This window comes from Scyliorhinus canicula, chromosome 19, assembly GCF_902713615.1.
Source record: "Scyliorhinus canicula chromosome 19, sScyCan1.1, whole genome shotgun sequence".
Lineage (NCBI taxonomy): Eukaryota > Metazoa > Chordata > Chondrichthyes > Carcharhiniformes > Scyliorhinidae > Scyliorhinus > Scyliorhinus canicula.
Window position 1 is genome coordinate 68834649 of NC_052164.1, and position 24404 is coordinate 68859052.

At 43.1% G+C, this 24404-nt stretch overlaps 1 protein-coding gene across 2 annotated transcripts in view; it reads left to right on the forward strand.

The window, feature by feature from the left end:
* The window catches only part of LOC119954520 (high affinity cGMP-specific 3',5'-cyclic phosphodiesterase 9A), a 78624-nt gene extending 62221 nt beyond the window's left edge, over positions 1-16403 (forward strand). For both annotated transcript variants that reach the window (XM_038779812.1, XM_038779813.1), the window contains exons 13-18: positions 2633-2789; positions 6043-6156; positions 6670-6774; positions 8981-9109; positions 11699-11794; positions 15707-16403. In XM_038779812.1, coding sequence (XP_038635740.1) covers positions 2633-2789; positions 6043-6156; positions 6670-6774; positions 8981-9109; positions 11699-11794; positions 15707-15754 — 649 coding nt within the window. In that variant the 3' untranslated portion in view covers positions 15755-16403. The remainder of the gene's footprint in view (positions 1-2632; positions 2790-6042; positions 6157-6669; positions 6775-8980; positions 9110-11698; positions 11795-15706) is intronic.
* The last annotated feature ends 8001 nt before the right edge of the window (positions 16404-24404 follow it).

The window sequence follows — 24404 nt, forward strand, 5'->3', positions numbered from 1 at the left end:
CGGTGGAACGGAGCATCCCGCCAGTGGGGTCAGGTAGAAATACGGCGGGATGGAGCATCCCGCCATAAATCTTTCCTCACAGGATAGCCAGCTCATCCCAGGAATCAATCTTGGGGAAGGAGACCAAAACTGCACACACTGTTCCATGTGTGACTTAACCAAAGCCCTACGTATTTGAAGCAAGATTTCTTTACACTTGTCCTCCAGTCCCCTTGCAATAAAGGTGAACATACCTCTTGCCTTCCTAGTTGCTTGAGATACCTGCCCATTAATTTTCTGTGATTCGTGTACAAGGACACCCAACACCCCCTGCATACAAACATTATCTGTATACAAACACTAACTAGCATCTTGGCTTTCTCTTTTTCCATTCTTCCTACAAGGAAGGATAATTTCACATTTCTCCACATTACAATCCATCTGCCTAATCATATTGCAGGTTCTTTGAATTCTCCGAACAGCTTACTTTCCCATTGAGCTTTGTATCATCAGCAGACTTAGATATAATGCACTTGGTCACCTTAGCTAAGTCATTGATATGGATTATAAATAGCTGAGGCCCAACAATGATTGTTTCAGCAATCTACTCTTCACCCCCAAGAGCCTGAAAATGTCCTGTTTATTCTTTTTCTGCATTCTGTCCAAATACATTACATATCTACAGATTTACCCCTTATCTACCCTGCTGATTACAGCGTTGAAAATCTCTAATAGATTTGTGAAACATGATATTCCTTTCACAAAACCATTTTGAATCTGCCTAATCATATTGTGATTTTCTTATTAGAAACAGGGCAACAGAAGCATTTTCACTATTGCTTGTGACAGGTTAGCTGGGCCTGTTTTGTTCAAAATGTTGTAAATTCTAGAAGATTTAAACCAATGCATTTCCATTCTATACAGCTAACTCATTTAAAATGCCAGGATGTATGCAATCAGGTCCATAAGCTTTTAGTCCCGTTAATTTCTCCTTTTTCATTAGTAATATTAATTATTTTCCTCCTTCTCACTGAAACTTCCAATATGTCATTTGTGTCTTTTAGTGTGAAGACCAATGTAAAATATTTCTTTACATTTACTTTCACTAACATCTTCCTTTTTACATCCTTGTAAAAGTGCATCCCAGTTTTTTGTATTTCTTGTTAATTTGCTCCATTCTATTTTCTGCTTTTTTTTCAATCACTTTCTTGGCTTTCCTTTGCTTTTTTACAAAATCCTCAGTCTTGCCAACATCGTAATGCTCTTTTTAAGGTACCATTATTCTTAACTTCTCAGGTTAGCTGTCCTACTTTTCCACTGGAGTTTTTACTCCTGAAAGAAATGTACATTCGTTAAGAATGATTAATTGTTTTGTTTAAATGATTGAATTCTTATTTACCGCCATGACTTAATTTCGCAATCTACTTCCAACAACTGGCTGCTCATAACTGACTTTGTTTCAATTTAAGGCCCAGTTTCAGAATTAACCACATTACTCTCCATGTTAATATAAAAGCCTGTCATATTATGGTCACTCTTCTCCAGGGGATTATTTACTATCAGATCAGTAATTAACCCTGCCTTCATTACATTATATTAGATCTAAAACACCTGATTTTCTGGAACTTTTTAAAAAATAAACTTGTCTCAAAAATAGCCCATGACCTCTTCCTCTGAGCATTTCTGCTAATTTAGTTTGCCCAGTTTATGTGTCCCCCAGGATCTTTAAGTCTCCTTATTACATGTTCCTCTAAGTTCCTGATTTATACTCAGTCCAATGCTATGATTACTTTTAGGGAGTGCATAAACTGCTCTCACTAATATTTTCAATGTTTTTTTGACTTCTTAGCTCCAGCTATACTGATTCTACTTCCTTATTTTCTGAGCGCAGATCCTTTCTTTTATGGTATCCTTTTCTGCAACATCATTCCCTTTTTCCATTCTGTCCGTCTTTTCTAAAAGTCAAATACCCTGAATTATTTACTTCCCCAACTTCAATCACGCTGCAACAACTCAGAAATGGATACTTCATCAAACCCTTTTCGTGCCATTAATTCATCTATCTTGTTAAAAATGCATTCATGTGCAGTACTTCTAACGTTAACTTTTTTTTTCCAATTAAGGGGCAATTTAGTGCAGCCAATCCACCTACCGGGCACATCTTTGGGTTGTGGGGGTGAGAGACCCAAGCAGGCGCAGGGAGAATGTGCAAACTCCACATGGACAGTGACCAGGGGCCGGGTTCGAACCCGGGTCCTCGGCGCCATGAGGGATCAATGCTAACCATTGTGCTGTCCTTTAATTTTTACTTTTTACTAATTTTCTCCAATGTGACCTTTTGCTGTTTTCCAATTGCCGTTGTTGGACGTTCTGCCCTTACCTGCTGCAATCTGCTTGATCTTACGCAGATTGTCAGTCTCCTTTATAGTTTTGACTTTTCTCTTCACTCCTGCATGGGGAGTTACCTGAGTGGCACAGTGTATTGGACAGAGACAATGTGTGGATTGGACACTGTGAATCTTAGGGGAATCTGTGTTGGAATTGTTTCCTGATTGTGGGGATTCCTGGATCATTCAGACTATGTTTGAGACCTAACCTACAAAACAGATGGTGAAACCTTAAGTGAGGTGTCTGTTTTCCAAATGTTGTTCAGATACCAGGTTAATGCCCGCACTGAGCTTGCTGTCCGATACAACGACATTTCCCCTCTGGAGAATCATCACTGTGCCGTCGCCTTTCAGATTCTCTCTCAGCCAGAATGCAATATCTTCGCTAATGTGGATCCGGAGATCTTCAAACGGATTAGACAGGTCAGTGGTCATGTCATTTACTGGAAACTTACAGCAGCCCCAGCAGCATCTGAATGCGTCAGATGAGCTCACTTTTTGTAAACCCTCCGATGCAATCTCTCATTTCCAGTTCCTTTTTACATAATATTACTAAGTTTCATTCAATGTGTTTCCACACACCTGGAATTCACTTCATGACTTTTTCATTATTTAGTTGCTGAACATTCATCAGTTACTTGAATCAATTATTACTTTTTAAATTAAGTTTGTTCACTGCATGTTCCCAATGTCTGCATTGCTTATGATACGATGTAAAATAACATTTTTAAAAATTCATTTATATGGATATAAACATCATTGGCTAGGCCTGCATTTATTGCCTATCCCTAATTATTCTTGAGAAGGTGGTAATGAACTGTTTGGTAGGGATTTCCCGGATTTTGACCCAACGACCGTGAATGAACGGCGATATATTTTCAAGTCACGGTGGTGAGTGGCTTGGAGAATGCAAAACTTGGCAGTTATCTGTCAGTCACCATCAACACGGTGGCAACACTTCTACCAATCAGAGACCACTTGCCAATCCACCAGCATTCTCTTCCCATAGAGTATAAATTGTGTTTTTTCCCTTAAACTGCCATTTTTGCAAAGTGTCCTTTTTCAGCAATACTTGCTCGGACTCAGTGAAATGTGGGGCAGCACACTCCACTTTTCTTTATCAAATCCGTTTGGTTTATCCTGTCTTTATTTACTTTTTAAAAACTTGCTAATTTCCTACACTCTCCTTTTAATATAGGTACTCAACTTGTATACAACACAGTATTTACAATACAGTATGTACTGTCTAAATATTGTTTTGTTAATGTCCTGTGAAACACGGGACACTAGATGTTGTTGTGTTCTAGATAAGAGTAATATTGAACAGTGTAATTATTAGTTCTAAATCAGTCTGATACTGTGCACTTGTTCTAGATAATGTGGTCTGGCGCAATGTGGAATCCTGGTCTCGAGCACGGTAGCATAGTGGTTGGCACTGTTGCTTCACAGCACCAAGGACCCGGGTTTGATTCCCGGCTCGGGTCACTGTCTGCATGTTCTCCCTGTGTCTGCGTGGGTTTCCTCCGGGTGCTCTGGTTTCCTCCCACAAGTCCCAAAATACGTGCTTGTTCGGTGAATTGGACATTATGAATTCTTCCTCAGTGTACCCGAGCAGGTGCCGTAGGGTGGTAACTAGGGGATTTTCAATGTAACTTCATAGCAGTGTTAATGAAAGCTTACTTGTGACACTAATAAAGATTATTATTATTAGATCAGTGGGTGCGATCAAACAGAAATGAAACAGAGTCCTGTGTTGCGTGCGTTTAGACGGGTGTTTCCCGGTGCAGGCAGCGCCGAGAATGACCCCACTATCAGACGGGACTCTGCTTCATTTTGGGGCCTCAGCGAGGAATGTCCTGCCGCCGACGCACTCAGTCCCATTTCCTGCACGAACAAACTCGGCCGCCGCCCCAATCACGTGGCCCCCACCACGACCTCTGGACCCCCCCCCCACCTCCCCGCAACAACCCAATTTCCCTACAAGGAAATCAAAGTGTCCTCCACCTCAGAAGGGAAGGGCACCCATGGGTGTACATTGATGTCCTGTTTCAAGTCAATTCTCAAAGCAAAAGAAAAGACTTGCATTGAATTTGATAACCTCAGGGTGTCTCCGAGCAGTTCACAGCCAATTACTTTTGTAAGCAATTAATTTCTCTGCAAGCAGCAATGAGATGAGTGAATTTATGTTGATTTTAGTTGAGAGATGAACGCTGGCCGGAATTCTGTAAGATTTCCTACACTCTCCTTTTAATATAGGTACTCAACTTGTATACAACATCGAGGGCCGAAGGGCCTGTTCTGTGCTGTACTGTTCTATGTTCTATGTTCTAACTCACTTCTCTTCTCTGAAAAAGTGAACGGGAACTTTTGAACCTGAAATGCTGGTTGAACATACAATATTCTGACTCGGAGCCAAGTGTTATATGACTGAACCAAACTGTCTGAGCAAAGCTCAACTTGGTCTAAGATATGGTCTGTACTCAAAATGACTCTGTAACAGGAGGATGCTGAGTGATATGGATGAAAGATGTACACATGGTGTAGAGCAGTGTTCTTCAAACTTTTTTTCTGGGGACCCATTTTTACCAACCAGCCAACCTTCCATTCCCAACCCAGCCGACCTTCACGACCCATGCCGGCCGACCTGCACGACCCACCATTTTCTCTTACCTTGTTTGCTGCTGGCAAAATTGGATGAAATGGTTTTGGGCCCCTTTGGCCCTCATACACGCTCATTCCCCGAAGTTGTAAAAAAAATAAAATGAATAAAATAAATGAAAAAATAAAAATTAAACGAATAAAATAAATGAATAAAAACCATGACAGAACTTGTAAAACAAAAAGCTGGAACCGTTTAAAAAAAATAGCGGCCGCACTGCGTATGCGTGCCCGATTATCGGCACGCATGTGCAATGCGGGGAAATCTTTTTTTTAACACGTTTGCGGCTGCTTGCAGCCGGCTGCTGCCCGGGGATTTGCGCGATCGGGAGCGCTGTGGACAACGGCTCCGCGATCCTCCTGACACCCACCCGCAGGTCGCACCCCCGACTTTGAAGAACACTGGAGTAGAGGTAGAGAGCAGAAACGACTTAATTAATGGCACAACAGGCTTGAAAAGTCGAATGCCCTACACCTGGTTCGATATTCCGATGTTCCTGCTCACCCTTTCCCCATAAATCAGTGTTCTTCAAAGTCGGGGGGGTTTTATTCATTTTTTTTCATTTACTTCACTCATTTTATTTTTTATTTTTTTTACAAGTTCAGGGGGGGTTTTAATTTGATAAAATTTTACAGGAAAATAATTCAGAACTTTGGACAGATGGAGACTCCATACTTTCCGACAACAGAAGGCTTCACCTTCATCCAACAGGTTCCATTGGAGGAGCGTGTACGAGGGCCGAAGGGACCCAAAACCATTTCCTCCATTTTTGTCAGCAGCAAACAAGGTAAGAGAAAATGGTGGGTCGCGCAGGTCGGCCGGTGTGGGTCGCAAAGGTCGGCCGGGTTGGGTCCCGAAGGTTGGCCGGTTGGTAAAAATGGGTCCCCGGAAAAAAAGTTTGAAGAACACTGCCATAAATGACTGACTGCAACTGAGGCTCTTAATTATCACATGATTGTTGGTGGCCAGACATGTGCTTTCTAATATTCACTGCCCACTCTCCTGCCTTTTCTACAGGGAATTATTACACTGATCCTGGCGACAGACATGGCTCGACATGGAGAGATACTGGACACATTCAAACCTAAAGTTGCCACTTTTGACTTCTTAAACGAAGAACACATTATAAGTGTAAGTAAAACTAACACTCAGATTAATGCATGACCCATTTTAGACTGCAAATTAAGGGTTACTGGCCACAAAATGTCTGCAGGCCCCTTGGCATAGTCCCCGGAGTCAGTCAACCCAAAGTGTTGCAGATTAGATGAAACATTGATGGGCCTGGAATATACTGTCCATGAATTTCTGTCTGGGTCTATTTGGGGGCTGTGTTATTAGAGATGTAGGAGGGAATTTCTAAGCTAGGATGTTCTGCATTTATGGTCTTCCCAATGCTCAGTAATTGAGCAACAGGAGAAGGCCTCAACTGGGTCCAGGTAAAAATATGGCTTAATTATCAATGCTTGACCCTTTGAGAATAACTTAAACATTCTGTGCTTCTGGGGCCAACTGGGCCTAAGGAGAGGTTGGAAAGCTGAAAATTGCCAGAAGGGAAAGACTGTTGAAGGTTAGTTGTTTCAGATTGTGACAAAGCAGAAATGCATGTGCTCACTTAAAAAAAACAATGTTCCTCCTTTTTCCCAGCTGAAAATGCTTCTTATCAAGTGCTGTGATATTTCCAATGAAGTGCGGCCAACAGAGGTGGCTGATCCTTGGGTTGACTGCTTGCTTGAAGAATACTTTACACAGGTGAAAGGCACATCGCAAAATAATGGTTGCAAACCGTAGTAACATTCTAGTTTTTACTAAGCCCTCTGGCATTTTGTTCCAAACATTTCACATGTTTGAAATAAAATAGTTAAATGTGTATTTCAAAACTATTTTAAAGTCCATCTGATCTTGCCACGTTGGCGGAATAATTTTAGGGGTGATATAGTGCCAGGTCTCTACTATGTGTTAAATCAGGAAATTATCAATGTCTTTTCCAAATACTTCGTCAAGTGTATATTCAGTAAACCCATTGACAGTCCATTCCTTGAACTGGTGTGAAATAGCTCCTTTAAGTTGCATCCCACAGGAAGTTGCTGAATGTATGCATGTCCTCTAACTCTTATACTGGATGAACACACAGAGCTTCCACACAACAATCTACATGGAATTGACTTAAAGTTAAACAGACCATTTGACATAACTGGTTTATACTGATAAATATACTACGTATGATCATCCTCACATACTAATTAATCTAATCCTAAATCCATATCCTTTAAAAATTTGTATTATTATTTCTCTTTATCTGCCACTATTCCTTTTGGTAATTTGATTTCTAACTCTGTGTGTGTGGCAGAGGGAGGGACCAAATGCCATGAGTACTGTGCCCACTACCAACCCACTCATCCCACTTTTTCAGTGGCAGGTAATGCCCACGCCAAGTACCCATTCCAGCAGCTTTCACTGTGCAAGCTGATAGTGGTGGTTTCTTTCTTAACAGGACACCTGGACCAGTTAGAGTTTGCCACCCACTCCCCCAGTCCCCTTTATTGGGGTCTGCCAGTCTGGGACCTGGTAACATCCCTGCACCACCCCCCCGCCATCTCAACTTACCTTAAACTCCAGCATTGGCTCCTTGGGCGTCACAGTAGCACAGTGGGTAGCACTATTGCCTCACAGCTGCAGGGTCCCAGGTTCGATTCCAGGCTTGGGTCACTGTCTGTGCGGAGTCTGCACATTCTCCCTGTGTCTGCGTGGGTTTCCTCTGTGTGCTCCAGTTTCCTCCCACAAGTACCCAACTACATGCTGTTAGATAATTTGGACATTCTGAATTCTTCCTCTGTGTACGCGAACAGGCGCCGGAATGTGGCGACTAGGGGCTTTTCACAGTAACTTCATTGCAGTGTTAATGTAAGCCTACTTGTGACAAAAAATATTATTATTGTTGTTGTGGATTGGAGGAGGTGGTGTGACAGGGACCAGAACGATGCTGGCCATTGGCCATTTAATTCACTAGCGGCTCTCTAAGATTGGACTTCCTCCCCTGATGGAATGGAAGTTCCTCCTTAAACCAACCAACAGCTTGACCAGTCAATTGAACCCTACAGAGCAACCCGCTGCAGTGGAGGTGAGATCCCCTGTGATTTCGGCAGCACAGTTGCACACTGGTTAGCACAGTTGCGTCACTATCTGTGTGGAGTCTGCATGTTCTCCCCATGTCTGCGTGGGTTTCCTCGCACAGTCCAAAGATGTGCAGGTTAGGTGAATGGAATGGCCATGCTAAACTGCCCTTAGGTTAGGTGGGGCTGCTGGGTTATGGGATAGGGCGGAGGTGTGGGCTTAAGTAGGGTGCGCTTTCCAAGAGCCGGTGCAGACTCAATGGGCTGAATGGCCTTCTTCTGCACTGTAAATTCTATGATTCTTTGTTGACTGTTGGTAGGGGAGGTTGTGATGGGGGTGGAACACAGCCCAATTAAAAATCCAGCTCATTAGTTGGTAGCATTCTTGTTGCCCCTTATTGGAACCTGTTTTTGGCACCTCTACCTCCTGATAATAACCAAAATTGTTTTTTCAGGTGGGGTTGAAACTAGGGTTAAAGTTCAGGCGAAAGGGTAGAGTTCAGGTGAAGTTAGTGTTTTGACTTCAGTTCAATTCAAATTTTGTTCCGGACCCAAATGAAATCAGCATGAGAGCTCCAACTTTGCTTATATTGAGTCTACTATATGGGCATAAATTATGTTTTGGGATGAGATTTAAGTTAAGTCATAGGTACAGATTGAGATAAAAGTTCAGACTGATGTGCTTACAGGTCAGGGTTTACCTGGTTTTCGGGATGAAGTTCATCAGTTTGGGAACAGAATCAAGCTGATCCTTAAAAAGTCTCCTTCTTTATAAAGAGAGACTAAAAAAGACTATTTGTTCTCGACATACATCTTTAATATAGTTTACCTGTGTTTAATTGCAGAGTGACAGGGAGAAATCTGAAGGCCTTCCAGTCGCCCCATTCATGGATCGCGATAAAGTTACCAAGCCCACAGCTCAGATTGGATTCATCAAGTTTGTTCTCATACCAACATTTGAAACACTGATGAAAGTAAGTTAAGAATGAATACAATTCCTCTTTTGATCTTAGAACAAAATCAGAGATCCTTTCCGTTCTTCAATTAAGGTATAGCAAGTGATTCAGAAGGCAAATAGCACTTTGTTATTTTTTTAAGTGTAAAAGAGTAGATTGGGTCTGTGCTAGAACATAGAACCTTACAGCGCAGTACAGGCCCTTCGGCCCTCGATGTTGCGCCAACCTGTGAAACCCCTCTAAAGTCCCTCTACACTATTCCCTTATCATCCATATGCCTATCCAATGACCATTTGAATGCGTTTAGTGTTGGTGAGTCCACTACTGTTGCAGGCAGGGCATTCCACGCCCTTACTACTCTCTGAGTAAAGAATCTACCTCTGACATCTGTCCTATATCTATCTCCCCTCAATTTAAAGCTATGTCCCCTCGTGCTGGACATCACCATCCGAGGAAAAAGGCTCTCAATGTCCACCCTATCTAATCCTCTGATCATCTTGTATGCCTCAATTAAGTCACCTCTTAACCTTCTTCTCTCTAACGAAAACAGCCTCAAGTCCTTCAGCCTTTCCTCGTAAGATCGTCCCTCCATACCAGGCAACATCCTTGTAAATCTCCTCTGTAGCCTTTCCAATACTTCCACATCCTTCCTATAATGTGGCGACCAGAACTGCACGCAATACTCCAAATGCGGCCGCACCAGAGTTTTGTCCAACTGCAACATGACCTCATGGCTCCGAAACTCAATTCCTCTACCAATAAAAGCTAACACACCGTACGACTTCTTAACAACCCGCTCAACCTGGGTGGAAACTTTCAGCGATCTATGGACATGGACACCGAGATCTCTCTGCTCGTCCACACTACCAAGAATCTTACCATTAGCCCAGTACTCTATCTTCCTGTTATTCCTTCCAAAATGAATCACCTCACACTTTTCTGCATTAAACTCCATTTGCCACCTGTCAGCCCAGCTCTGCTTGCTGGAGTTGATGAAAATGAGAAGTAAACTCATTGTAACATTTAAGATTTCTGAGGGGGCTTTACAGAGTCGATGCTAAAAGGCTGTTTCATCTGGAGATTTTGAAACTCTGCAGCATTGTTTCAGGATGAGTGGAGGAAGAATTTCTTCACTCAGGGTTGTGAGTCTTTAAAATTCTCTCCCCCTGGGTAGCCAGTCAATGAGTATTTTCAAGGCTGATCTGGACAGGGGGGGAGGGGGGGGGGTCCACTACGTAGCCACTTGTACATTCATATGATACACAAGAGATGGAGAAAGAAAGACATGCAGGGCAACGCCGGAATTTAGAATTACTGTTTCACCTAAGTCCAAAATCAAAGTCCAATGGTAGATAGGGAGTCTCTGTTTATGTGCCCCCTTTTGAAATGGTTTTGTTTTAAAGGGTTTCACTTTTTTATGTGAGGGCTCCATTTAGAGTGCAATGTTACCCATTTTAAAGGATGCGAGTAGTGTGTTGCATCGCGTGACCAGGCCCATTGACTTTGAGAGCAGAATCCAGTTTATGATTGTGTTGGCGCCATTTATTCTCACTGTATATTTGAGAAACATTCTTTTTTTGTACTGTACTCTCAGGTACCCTTCCCCACACTACCAACTTAACTAATTGGTCAATTATTAGCTCTTGCAATGCACAATAACAATATAAGCCCCTTTAATATTATAGACTTTCCCATGGTGCTTCACAGAAGCATTATAAAGCAAAAATAAGTATCAAACCAGATATAGTGATATTAGAGGTGTGCAAAGGCTTAAGCTAGGTTTTAAAGAAGAAAAGAACATAGAGCAGTACAGCACAGAACAGGCCCTTCGGCCCTCGATGTTGTGCCGAGCCATGATCACCCTATTCAACCCACGTATCCACCCTATACCCGTAACCCAACAACCGCCCCCCCCTTAACCTTACTTTTTAGGACACTATGGGCAATTTAGCATGGCCAATCCACCTAACCCGCACATCTTTGGACTGTGGGAGGAAACCGGAGCACCCAGAGGAAACCCACGCACACACGGGGAGGACGTGCAGACTCCGCACAGACAGTGACCCAGCCGGGAATCGAACCTGGGACCCTGGAGCTGTGAAGCATTTATGCTAACCACCATGCTACTGTGCTGCCCTAAAAGAGTTGGAGGTTTAGGGAGGGAATCCCAGAACTTGGGGCCTAGTTACATCTACCAATGATGGAGCATGTTTGGGATGCTCGAGAACATTACAAAGTACTTCAATGGGCACAAAGCATTTTGAAACATCCTGAGTTCACGAAAGGTACTACATAAGTGCAAGGATTGTATTTGTCATGTGGGAGTGGAAATTACACAAAAGGTGTGTTCCTTTAATATTTGTTCTAAGGCATAATTTTAAGGCAGTGTAAAGGAAATATCTTCCATCTCATTTGTCATGTCTGACTATATAATGTGGAGGGGAATACAAGATACTATAAACAGACATTTTCCTAAAACTTATTATCCCAAAAATTTGCACTGCGGACAATACATCACATGAGGTTTGTGCCTGACCAAGTTGTCTATTATAGCACCACCATACCACTCCTACTGACTGGCACTGATCATTCTATATTTGCTGTTAGTTATTCCCGCAGATTGAAGAAGCTATGGTCCAGCCTCTGCGAGATTCTAGAGACCGCTACGAAGAGCTGAAACAGATTGATGATGCAATGAATGAGGTAAATACATGCGGGCAGTGATCTGTAGATATTGCAGTTTCCTCCAATCGGAGGTCCTCAATGACCTGTTGTCCTGTCTCAGCCGTCATGTGTTTTTAATGGTTTTGATTTGCTTTGGATCTGGAAAATAATCTCCTTTGTAAATTGCATTGGTAACACTGACCAACCAAAGTGCCTTTTCCATAAAATAAATACTTCCACTTATAGAGCTCGTCTCACAATCTCGGGGTGTCCCAAAGAATGTGACAGCCAATTAGTCCCTTTTGGAGCATCGACAGATATTCTCAAGCATGGGGCAGAATTTGCATGGACGAGATTCTCAGGTTGCTTCTGTTTTTCTTTTGCCAATTACCTTCATTCTGCATCCTTCGGGTACTGACATTCCTGGACATCATTTTCCTAATTTATTCCAGCCAAATCCTTCATGATTTTTCACAGTTAGGTCACCCATTAACCTCTTTGCTCTGAGCCGAGCAGCCCCAAATTCTCTTGATTTTCCAGATTCTCCCACAGTGGGCGCAGGCGAAGGTGCAACTGCTGCTTGGGGCAGTTGGATCTATCCTTCTCCTCTTCTCTTTACGCTGGCTCTTCACTCAGTCTCAAAGGTGTCCTGTAGCACTTGCAATGTGACATATCTGGGCATCATGACCGACTGCCTGCGCTTCCCATTGGCAATGTTCGATGTGGCACACAGAATGACATCTTCAGGGAGTCCTTGAAATGTTTCAATGGAGCCCCTTTACAAGAGGTCATCTCCCTGTGCAACATTATTTTGAGCAGCTGACTGTCATTCCTCTGGGCAATGTGACCCACCCAAAGCAGTTAGCTCTGCAGGACGATGACCTCGATGCTGGGGATATTAGCTGTTCCCAGGATTTCAGTGTTTCTGAGGCAGCCCTAAGGATGCTATGGGCGCGGCACTGATGGAAGGGCTCCAAAGACGTACCTGACAATGGTACAGGACTCCTGACTCGGTACTTTACAGAAGAGTGTTGAGGACTACTGCTTTGAACACTTGGGTTTCATCTGTGCTCTGAGGCTGTGGTCACTATACATTCACCTACAAATGTGCTATTTGCCTTTTGAAAGCCAATGGCCCACTTTGTTGTCTGTGGGAAAAATCAAATGAGATGACACTCTCAAATAGGTCAGTTGGTTGATGGCATTCAGATCAGTCCTTTTGTTAGGATGCTGGACCAGACCTCAATATAAGGGCAGCACGGTAGCACAGTGGTTAGCACATTTGCTTCACAACTCCAGGGTCTCAGGTTCGATTCCCGGCTTGCGTCACTGTCTGTGCAGAGTCTGCACGTTCTTCCCATGTCTGCGTGGGTTTCCTCCGGGTGCTCCAGTTTCCTCCCTCAGTCAAAAGATCTGCAGGTTAGGTGGATTGGCCATGATAAATTGCCCTTTGTGTCCAAAAAGTTTAGGTGGGGTTACTGGGTTACAAGGATAGAGTGGAGGTGTGGGATTAAATGGGGTGCTCTTCCAAGGGCTGGTGTAGACTTGATGGGGTGAAAGGCCTCCTTCTGCACTGCAAATTTTATGATTCTATAATTTGTTAGGATACTAGACCAGACCACAATATTTATTAGGATACTGGACCAGACCTCAATATTTATTAGGATACTGGACCAGACCTCAATATTTATTAGGATACTGGACGAGATCCCCAAACATTATTTTTTTAATTTGTAAAATTGTGAGGAGAGGATACGACACCCTGGGAGTGCTGACTCTGACCAATTGGTATCTTTTATGTTAAAACAAATTTTAATTTAAACACAGAATTAACCACATTAACATCAAAGAAATACCTTTACAATCAAACAAAAGGAAAAACTTGAACTATCTATACCTGCTACTAGGTCCAATTTGGAGTTCACGTTTCCTTCTCCATTGTAGTATGGCCTCATTAGGAGATGCCCATTGATTGCGACAAGCCAACTGAGTGGTGGGGAGACAAGCATTTGTTTAGGCCACCTTTTCTAGCCGTCTCTCCAATTCAGGAGCAATGCTGCTTGGTCTCTCACAGTGCTAACAGGCGATGATTCGTTTGTAGGTCATCATCAAAATGAGCAATATCCTAAGTCACCTATAATAATAATTAGGTTTATTAGTGTCACAAGTAGGCTCACATTAACACTGCAATGAAGTTACTGTTTTAGGCAGGATTAGAACTATGGCTGCCAGTGTCAGCTCATACCTGCCATTTTCACCCCTTTGCTATCACTACAGGATTTTCTTGTTGAATTGCAGTTGGGGTGGAACAATTTTTTCCTTCCTGCCTGTGCTGTGAAGCTTTAAGGTGGAGTCCAATTTGGACTGTGATCTCGCCCTTCAAGTCTGCAGCTCATCTGTTCTGGCCCAGCAAACTAGGATGGTGGCAGCGAGGTCTCCAAGCCACAGGTTTGGATTCAGAGTTTCCCTCTCCTAGACGGGTTGCCGACCAAGACTTGAAGGGACCTTCCTTTCCTTGCTCATTTATCCATAGCTAGTATATCAACAACTGTGCTTACACCTTTGATCCAGAACATGATGGTCATTTGAGCCACATGGACTCCTTCTGCCCTGGTCGTTATCTTTGTCAGGGAAGCCATCCATCCACTCAAGTGATGTCATGTGCATCAGTTCTGCTTTCAATTAGCTGAGAAGGTGTCAGGGTGCGGCACTTGGAGCCAGCAGTTGGATGCAGGAAAGAAACAGTCATTCCAGTCCATCCTACAAGTGGGCTGCAGCTGACTGAACATAGAAGAATATTACCTCGACTTGAACATCCCATACACTCCTTGCACTGCACTATATTCAACTCCTTTTGGAAATCTGAACTGACCTCATCAACCCTTGCTGTTATTCCATCATGGAGCTCTGCTACTGCATCAATGAATGGAATGCACACACTGTCATCCTGAGAATGCATTATTCCTATGGCAACCATCCATCAACACTTGCCTAAAGACATAAATTATATTTTCTTTATATCCTAACACCTATGTCACAGTCTGTTTCACAGATTATAACTTCTATTATGTGTCCACCATGTATTAATGAAAATAAGTGAATCCCTTAGTCATTCAACGTCCTCTTCTGGTAAACTTGTCTCGCTGTATGGTTTCATGAGGCTACGGGCAGCTTTGACAGGTCTTTTCCCAGACTTCTACCAATACCTAACTGACTGCTGGGAACTCCCAGAGAAACTTTTCTTTCTTCTCTTCTTCCACCCTTCACATATGAGGAAGCCCATTTTCCCCACTGGTTACCACCCCTTCCATTGAGTGTCAGATGGGAAACTCTAAGCTGCCTGTTCAAACTCACTCCCTGCATTCTTTGCATTCAGCGTTGGCCTCACTCGTGTTTTCTCTCTATTGTTTGATGAATCAGATCATATGTAGTGTTCTATGTTCTATGTTCTATATGGAGTGGAGACCAGTGACACCTCAGAATTCCAATGCTTAGTTGCAAAAGAAGTCCAAGCGAATTTGACCTGACGTTCACTATTGTGTGACATTTTCCAGCCCACTGTCGTTACTCTTTTAAGATAATAATAATACTACACTGCAATGAAATTACTGTGAAAAGCCCCTAGTCACCACACTCTGGCGCCTGTTTGGGTACAGGGAGGGAGAATTGAGAATGTCCAAATTACCTAACAGCACGTCTTTCGGGACTTGTGGGAGGAAACCGGAGCACCCGGAGGAAACCCACGCAGACACGGGGAGAATGTGCAGACTCCACACAGACAGTGACCCAAGCCGGGAATCGAACTTGGGACCCTGGAGATGTGAAACAACAGTGCGACCCACTGTGTTACCTGCAGGCTGTAATAAAAGTGATATTTTAAGTTTAATTTTGTGTTCAAAAAGCATTGCAATGCCACATTGTCCACAATAACTTTTTTTTTAACTTTACAAGTTGCGGAAGAAAACAGAAAATATTCCCCTTGGATGGAAGAAGAAATAATTTTCTTCGTATGTCGATTTTGAAGAACTCGAACTCTTTCACCCGTCCTGAAATTCTGATAAAGTGACCAGAAACCAAATGTGGATGAGAAAATATTAAAGGAGTTTAAATGTTTTTATCTTAAAGCATTTGAAATTGTTTTTCAACTAGAATTATTATATAGCAAATGGGAATATTGCCAATACTGTGTATTATGGGAACATAGAAAGATAGACAAGAGGTTGAGCTAAGAACAGCCTATGGTGATTGGCCTGTGAGGGTGGCATACCTATGAGAGATGTCATAACAGCATTAGCCAGCTGGAGCTAGCATCAGAAGGAGAAAGAGCCCCACTAGAGAATATTAATGATAATATCTAGGAATTGCTGTTGACATTAGCTGAAATTTAACATAGTGTAGCAAGTGAGCTGAAATGATGCTGCAGGAATTCTATCTGGATGAGAGATGGGAAAGAACAATGTGCAACATGTTGTATTCCTTAGTTTATGTTAATATTTTCTGAAAGAACTATCTAATACATCTCATTCCCCTGCCCCTTCCTCGTAACCCTATGATTTGTTTTCCCCCTTTTCAAGTATATATTCAACCATCTTTTGGAAGTTACTGCAAATATGTAAGGTTCATCAGTTCAAAATAAGGTCATGGTCTTCCCAATAAATGGCTCAGTTACTAAATGAACTGATGTTTTTCCAATTAATGCAACCAGGGAAGCCCTGGGTATGGTGCCCAGTTATTAGCCTCGGTTATGGTGGGAAGCCAAATGACCTCGGGGCTCCCGCACTAGGGAGAGAAATAAACCATTCTGCATTCCTGATTACTATCCAGTGCCTCCTGCTGGAATTATTGGGTTTGTCGAGGGTGTTGGATCGGGTTTAGCTGTGGTGAACCCACCATTGAGTTGTTTGCTGCACTTGCTGTCTGGGATCACGTGTGAATATTGGCCATTGGAAAAACTTCGAAAGGCTGGCTCGATTAATCAAACATCAAGAAATAGTCAAGATCCTCTTGGCAAAGGATGAAAAGGGGTTAAAAATAATCAAAGGATGAAGAACAAGGGGCTTACTTCTGTTTCTTTTATCTAAAAAAAAGATAATGGTTGCATGTAAATTAAATAATGTAATTACAGGATTCCAAATCATAGATCATAGAATTTACAGTGCAGAAGGAGGCCATTCGGCCCATCGAATCTGCGCCGGCTCTTTTTTGAAAGAGCACCCCACCCAAGCCCACACCTCCACTCTATCCCCATAACCCAGTAACCCCACCCAACACCAAGGGCAATTTTGGACACTAAGGGCAATTTAGCATGGCCAATCCACCTATCCTGCACATCTTTGGATTGTGGGAGGAAACCGGAGCACCCGGAGGAAACCCACGCACACACTGGGAGAACGTGCAGACTCCACACAGTGACCCAAGCCGGGAATCGAACCCGGGACCCTGGAGTTGTGAAGCAATTGGGCGAACCACCATGCTACCATGCTGCCCAAACTATAGTTACTACTCTGGGACGAACGATATGGAAGAAAATATTGGATGATGATAATGATGTAACATCTATCAAGTTGAGTAAATTTACATCAATTTGTCTGTAACCTCCATTAATAAGCAGTCAAAGATAAACACCGGTGTCACAAGTGAATCCAATTCATTCCAATGAACAGCATAATTTATATTTACAACACTTGGGGACATAAACAGTTTTGCCTGAAAGATTTTAGAAACAATGTAGGTCTTTTATTACTGACCCCACAGATTGATTTTTTTCTAAAATGGTTGTAACATTGGGAGGAACATTTTTGGAATTTATACTAATTTCACCACAAAGAATTAATCCATTTTAATTAAAATTGGAAAACTGGATTTGTATCCCTTGACATGTGTTCTCCAGTTAAATATTCATGGAACACTGGTATTTAGAACAATAATAAAAGATGGCTATCTTTATCAGGCGAATAAGCCACCCTGTTCCCCTTGCCTTCCCTCATCCCAACCATTATCCATAACTCCAGGAACACACCAGAGATATCCCAATTGTGCTAAACCTGTACAAGGTCCACAAAGTAGTCTTTCTCATTGCTGAGACTGACCCGAACAACTGGATTGACCACAGGCCCAGTAAATAATAAGGACATTTTCTAAATCAGCCACATCAAAAAAGGCACTCTATGAAACCAATTATTTAACAACAAAAAAGACCACGACAAGTAAAACCAGTCTCCCAACACACATCAGTAATTTATTTACTGCTATTTCTCAATGTTTGAAGATTTATCAAGCATCACAAGAGTGATCATCCTCCTCAGTTGTTGGAGAGTTTCTTAAATCCATCACCAGCAATAAAGCCTGTTCTTCCCTAGTCGTGCCAGAACAAACCTGCTGCCATCCATAGATGGCTGCAGGAGGCATTTGTTTGACTAGAGACCACCTCTAGTCTAGGCAGATGGGCAAAGGAGGCAGGGTTGCATTGTTAGTCAGGAATGAAGTTAAATTGATAGCAAGGAGCGATATACGATCAGGCATAGAATCTTTGTGGGTAGAATTGAGAAATCGCAAAGGTAAAAAGACCCCGATGTGAGTTATATACAGCCCCCTAGCAGTAGTCAGGATGAGGGGGGCAGAAAATAAATCAGGAGATAGAAAAGGCATGTAAAAAAGGCAATATTACAATAATCATGGGGGACTTCAATATGCAGGTGGACTGGGAAAATCAGGTTGGTAGTGGATCCCAAGAAAAATAATTTGTAGAATGTTTAAGAGATGTTTTTTGGGAGCAGCCCACGAGGGAACAGGCAATTCTGGATTTGGTGATATGTAATGAGGCAGACTTGATTAGGGATCGCAAGGTGAAGGAACGCTTAGGTAGCAGTGACCACAATGTGGTAGAATTTACCATGCAGTTTGAGAGGGAGAAACTGGAATCAGATGTTACAGTATTACAATTAAAGGGTAACTACAAAGACATGAGGGAGGAGATGGCCAGAATTGATTGGAAAAGGAGCCTAGCAGGGAAGACAGTGGAACAGCAGTGGCAGGAGTTTTGGGGAGTTATTCGTGAGGCACAGCAGAAATTCATCCCGAGGAGGAAACATGCTAAGGGGAGGACAGGACATCCATGGTTGACGAGGGAACTCAAGGACAGCAGAAAAGCAAAAGAAAAGGTATAGAAAGTGGCGATGATCTTTCAGGAATCACTGGAGGCAGGAAGGATCCTAGAGGACTGGAAAGTGGCTAATGTAACACCACTGTTTAAAAAGGGAGGGAGGCAGAAGACGGGAAATTATAGGCGGGTTAGCCTGACTCCAGTCATTGGTAAGATTTGTCTGTTATTAAAGATGAGATTGCAAAGTACTTGGAAGTGCATGGTAAAATAGGACTGAGTCAGCACGGCTTTGTCAAAGGGAGGTCGTGTCTGAAAAATCTGTTAGAGTTCTTTGAGGAGGTAACTAGGGAGTTAGACAAAGGAGAACCAGTGGACGTGATTTATTTAGATTTCCAGAAGGCCTTTGACAAGGTGCATCGGAGACTGGTAAATAAGTTAAACGCCCATGGTGTTAAGGGTAAGATCCTGGCATGTATAGAGGATTGGCTGACTAGCAAAGGCAGAGGGTGGGGATAAAGGGTCTTTTTCAGGATGGCAGCCAGTGAATAGTGGTGTGCCTCAGGGGTCTGTGCTGGGACCACAACTTTTCATTATATATATTAATGATCTGGAAGAAGAAACTGAAGGCATTGTTGCTAAGTTTACAGACGATACAAAGACCTGTAGAGGGACAGGAGGATTTGGACAAGCTAGGAGAGTGGGCAATGCAGTGGCAAATGAAATACAATGTGGAAAAGTGTGAGGTTATGCAGTTTGGATGAAGGAATTTAGGCATAGACTATTTTCTAAATGGGGAAATGCTTAGGAAATCAGAAGCACACAGGGACTTGGGAGTCCTTGTTCACGATTCTCTTAAGGTTAACGTGAAGGTTCAGTTGGCAGTTAAGAAGGCAAGTGCAATGTTAGCATTCATGTGAAGAGGGCTAGAATACAAGACCAGGGAGGTACTTATGAGGCTGTATAAGGCTCCGGTCAGACACCATTTGGAGTACTGTGAGCAGTTTTGGGCCCCATATCTAAGGAAGCATGTGTTGGCCTTGGAAAGGGTCCAGAGGCAGTTCAAAGAATAAAGAACAAAGAAAAGTACAGCACAGGAACAGGCCCTTCAGCCCTCCAAGCCTGCGCCGACCATGCTGCCCGTCTAAACTAAAATCTTCTACACTTCCGGGGTCCGTATCCCTCTATTCCCATCCTATTCATGTATTTGTCAAGATGCCCCCTTAAACATCACTATCGTCTCTGCTTCCACCACCTCCTCCGGCAGCGAGTTCCAGGCACCCACTACCCTCTGTGTAAAAAACCTGCCTCGTACATCTCCTCTAAACCATGCCCCTCGCACCTTAAACCTATGCCCCCTAGTAATTGTCCCATCTACCCTGGGGAAAAGTTTCTGACTATCCACCCTGTCTACGCCCCTCATAATTTTGAAGACCTCTATCAAATCACCCCTCAACCTCCTTCGTTCCAGTGAGAACAAATCAAGTTTATTCAACCTCTCCTCATAGCTAATGTCTTCCATACCAGGTAACATCCTGGTAAATCTCTTCTCCACCCTCTCTAAAGCCTCCACATCCTTCTGGTAGTGTGGCGACCAGAATTGAACACTATACTCCAAGTGTGGCCTAACTAAGGTTCTCTACAGCTGCAACATTACTTGCCAATTTTTATACTCAATGCCCCGGCCAATGAAGGCAAGCATGCCGCATGCCTTCTTGACTATCTTCTCCACCTGTGTTGCCCCTTTCAGTGACCTGTGGACCTGTACACGTAGATCTCTCTGACTGTCAATACTGTCAATCTTGTTCACAAGAATGATCCCTGGAATGAAGAACTTGTCATATAAGGAACGGTTGAGAACTCTGGGTCTGTACTCATTGGAGTTCAGAAGCATGAGGGAGGATCTTATTGAAACTTACAGGATACTACAAGGCCTGGATAAAGTGGACGTGGAGAGGATTTTTCCACTTATAGGAGAAACTAGAACCAGAGGACCCCATCTCAAACTAACGGGATGATCCTTTAAAACAGAGATGAAGAGGAATTTCTTCAGCCAAAGGGTGGTGAATCTGTGGAACTCTGCCGCAGAAGGCTGTGGAGGCCAATTCACTGAGTGTCTTTCAGACAGAGATAGATAGGTTCCTGATTAATAAGGTTATCAGGGGTTATGGGGAGAAGGCAGGAGAATGGGGATGAGAAAATATCAGCCGCGATTGAATGGCGGAGCAGACTCGATGGGCCGAGTGGCCTAATTCTGCTCCTATGTCTTATGATCTTATGATGGAAGACCACCAGTGGGATGCCAGAGCTCCAGTAGAATCAGGGGGCAGAGGTGAGTGCAGTGGCCATTACTAAGGAGAAGGTTCTGGGGAAACTGAAAGGTCTGAAGGTGGATAAGTCACCTGGACCGGATGGCCTACACCCCAGGGTTCTAAAAGAGATAGCTGTCGAGATAGTGGAGGAATTGGTGGTGATCTTTCAGGAATCACAGAAGGCAGGAAGGGTCTTAGAGGACTGGAAAGTGGCTAATGTAACACCACTGTTTAAGAAGGGAGTGAGGCAGAGGATGGGAAATTATAGGCTGGTTAGCCTGGCTTCGGTCATTGGTAAGATTTTAGAGTCCGTTATTAAAGATGAAATCGCGGAGTACTTGGAAGTGCATGATAAAATAGGACTGAGTCAGCACGGCTTTGTCAAAGGGAGGTTATGTCTCACAAATCTGTTAGAGTTCTTTGAGGAGGTAACAAGAAAGTTAGACAAAGGAGAACCAGTGGACGTGATTTATTTTATTTCCAGAAGTCCTTTGACAAGGTGTCACATAGGAGATTGTTAAATAAATTAAAAGCCCATGGTGTTAATGGTAAGATCCTGGCATGGATAGAGGATTGGCTGACTGGCAGAAGGCAGAGGGTGGGGATAAAGGGGTCTTTCTCAGGATGGCAGCTGGTGACTAGTGGTGTGCCTCAGGGGTCTGTGATGGAACCACAACTTTTCACAATATATATTAATGATCTGGAAGAAGGAACTGAAGGCACTGTTGCTCAGTTTGCAGATGATACAAAGATCTGTAGAGGGACAGGCAGTATTGAGGAAGCAAGGGGGCTGCAAAGGATTTGGACAGGCTAGGACAGTGGGCAATGAAGTGGCAGATGAAATACAATGTGGAAAAGTGTGAGGAGGAATTCAGGCATATACTATTTTCTAAATGGGGAAATGCTTAGGAATCAGAAGCACAAAAGGATTTGGGAGTCCTTGTTCATGATTCTCTTAAGGTTAACGTGCAGGTTCAGTCGGCAAGTAGGAAGGCAAATGCAATGGATTGGATTGGATTGGATTTGTTTATTGTCGCGTGTACCAAGGTACAGTGAAAAGTATTTTTCTGCGAGCAACTCATTAAGTACATGAAAAGAAAAGGAAATAAAAGAAAATAAAAGATTAGAACGATTGTAAGTTAAGTAAAAAGTGGATCTGAAAGGGAGAGCTCGCAGAGAGTCGCCTCTCTACGGCGCCATCTTGTGCAATGTTAGCATTCATGTCAAGAGGGCTAGAATACAAGATCAGGGATGTACTTCTGAGGCTGTATAAGGCCCCAATTGTCAGACCCCATTTGGAGTATTGTGATCAGTTTTGGGTTCCGTATCTAAGGATGTTCTGGCCTTGGAAATTGAACCAGAGGAGGTTCGCAAGAATGATCCGTGGAATGAAGAGCTTGTCGCATGAGGAACTGTTGAGGACTCTGGGTCTGTACTCGTTGGAGTTTAAAACAATGAGGGTGGGGGTCTTATTGAAACTTACAGGATACTTCGAAGCCTGGATAGAGTGGACGTGGAGGGGATGTTTCCACTTGTAGGAAAAACTAGAAGCAGAGGACACAATCTCAGACTAAAGGGAAGATCCTTTAAAACAGAGATGAGGAGGAATTTCTTCAGCCAGAGGGTGATGAATCTATGGAACTCTTTGCCGCAGAAAGCTGAAGAGGCCAAATCACTGAGTGTCTTTAAGACAGAGATAGATACGTTCTTGATTAATATGGGGATGAGGGCTTATGGGGAGAAGGCAGGAGATGGGGATGCGAAAAATATCAGCCATGATTGAATGGCGGAGCAGACTCAAAGGGCCGAGTGGCCTAATTCTGTTCTATGTCTTATGGTCGGCCCTCCCACATCTAGTTGCAGTAGTTCACAAAACCAAGTAGCTTCTTCTCTCTGCTAGAACCTTTGCTGTCTGTCTGTGATATTAATTCATTTGTCAGGAGGCCTGGAACCTGATGTCAAAAAATGGATTCCTCTTCCCTGTGGCATTGTAAGGCACATTGTCCGGAATTCTCTGGCCGTTGGGATTCTCTGTTCCCGCCATGGCCTTCATCTACAAGTAAATGAACAGCTTACAACACAACTGTTTACAACCTGATACCAAAAACACCTTGCTGGGACTGTAGGAGACTGCTGCGATTGTCTCCAACTATTTTGATTGAACAAATTAAACAGAATTAAACAAACTGAGGGATAAAGTAATATGGGCATCCCTTAAAGGGATGCTGCCCCAAACAAAACAAAGAACAAATGAAACTTAAAACATCAAACTGAAATTTGAATAAAAGGGTCAATAAAGCACCTCAGAACCTGTTGGGCCCACCGGGCATGGAAGGACTCAATGGTACACGTGGACACTGCATGCTCTTTCTCCAGGGACACCCGGTGCGAATGTAGCTATGGAAGAGATATGGAATGAAGCCTACTACCTGGACCTGTTTATGGCAAGTTTGGCCAGGCCCAAGAGCAGGTTCATGAGGAGGTCCTCCTCCTTCCCTGCCCTCTTCTCATCAGGCGATGCAATTGTCTCCAACCTTTCACCACCTTCTTTGTGTCCTGAGTGAGTACCTTTAAGAAATGGGTGTTGATCAGATAGCTGCAGTGATGTCAGAGTGTGGGTGGAGTCTGTCTTTCACTTTTGTTTTTGAGCAGGCAGCTACAGGGTGTGTTTAGTTTCGGTTTGCAGATTGGGAGCTGCATCCAGCAAAACCAGGTGTAATTCTTTCTGCATGAAAGGAATGTCTTCAAATCACTTGCTAATTTAAAAGTGATATCTGCTCTCAGTAGAGAATTTAAATCTGATGTCTGTGTTGAAGAGGGTATTTGTCTTATGGATGTTGCAACAAAAGATTAAGGGTTACTTATGAAATATTGTATCTGTGGGGATGATTAGTGTTGGTAGTTGTTAAGATGTTTACTGTGTGTTTATAAAGTGTTAACTGGTTTCATAAATAAACATTGTTTTAATTTAAAAGTACTTTAGCTCTCTGTAAAGTAGGCCTGTGTGCTCCCCATAACCACAATCTATTAAAAGTTGTGGGTCAGGGTGAACTCCATGATACACTTTGGGGTTTTCTAAACCCTGCCCCATAACATCTGTAATACAATCTATGCCTTCCTTTGATCTTTAACAATAAAGTCAGACTTACTTGTCAGACAGACTTCAGAACAGGTCACATAGCTCCCTTCATTTACTCTAAATTGAAGGCCTACAGTCCCAATATATAATAACCATAAA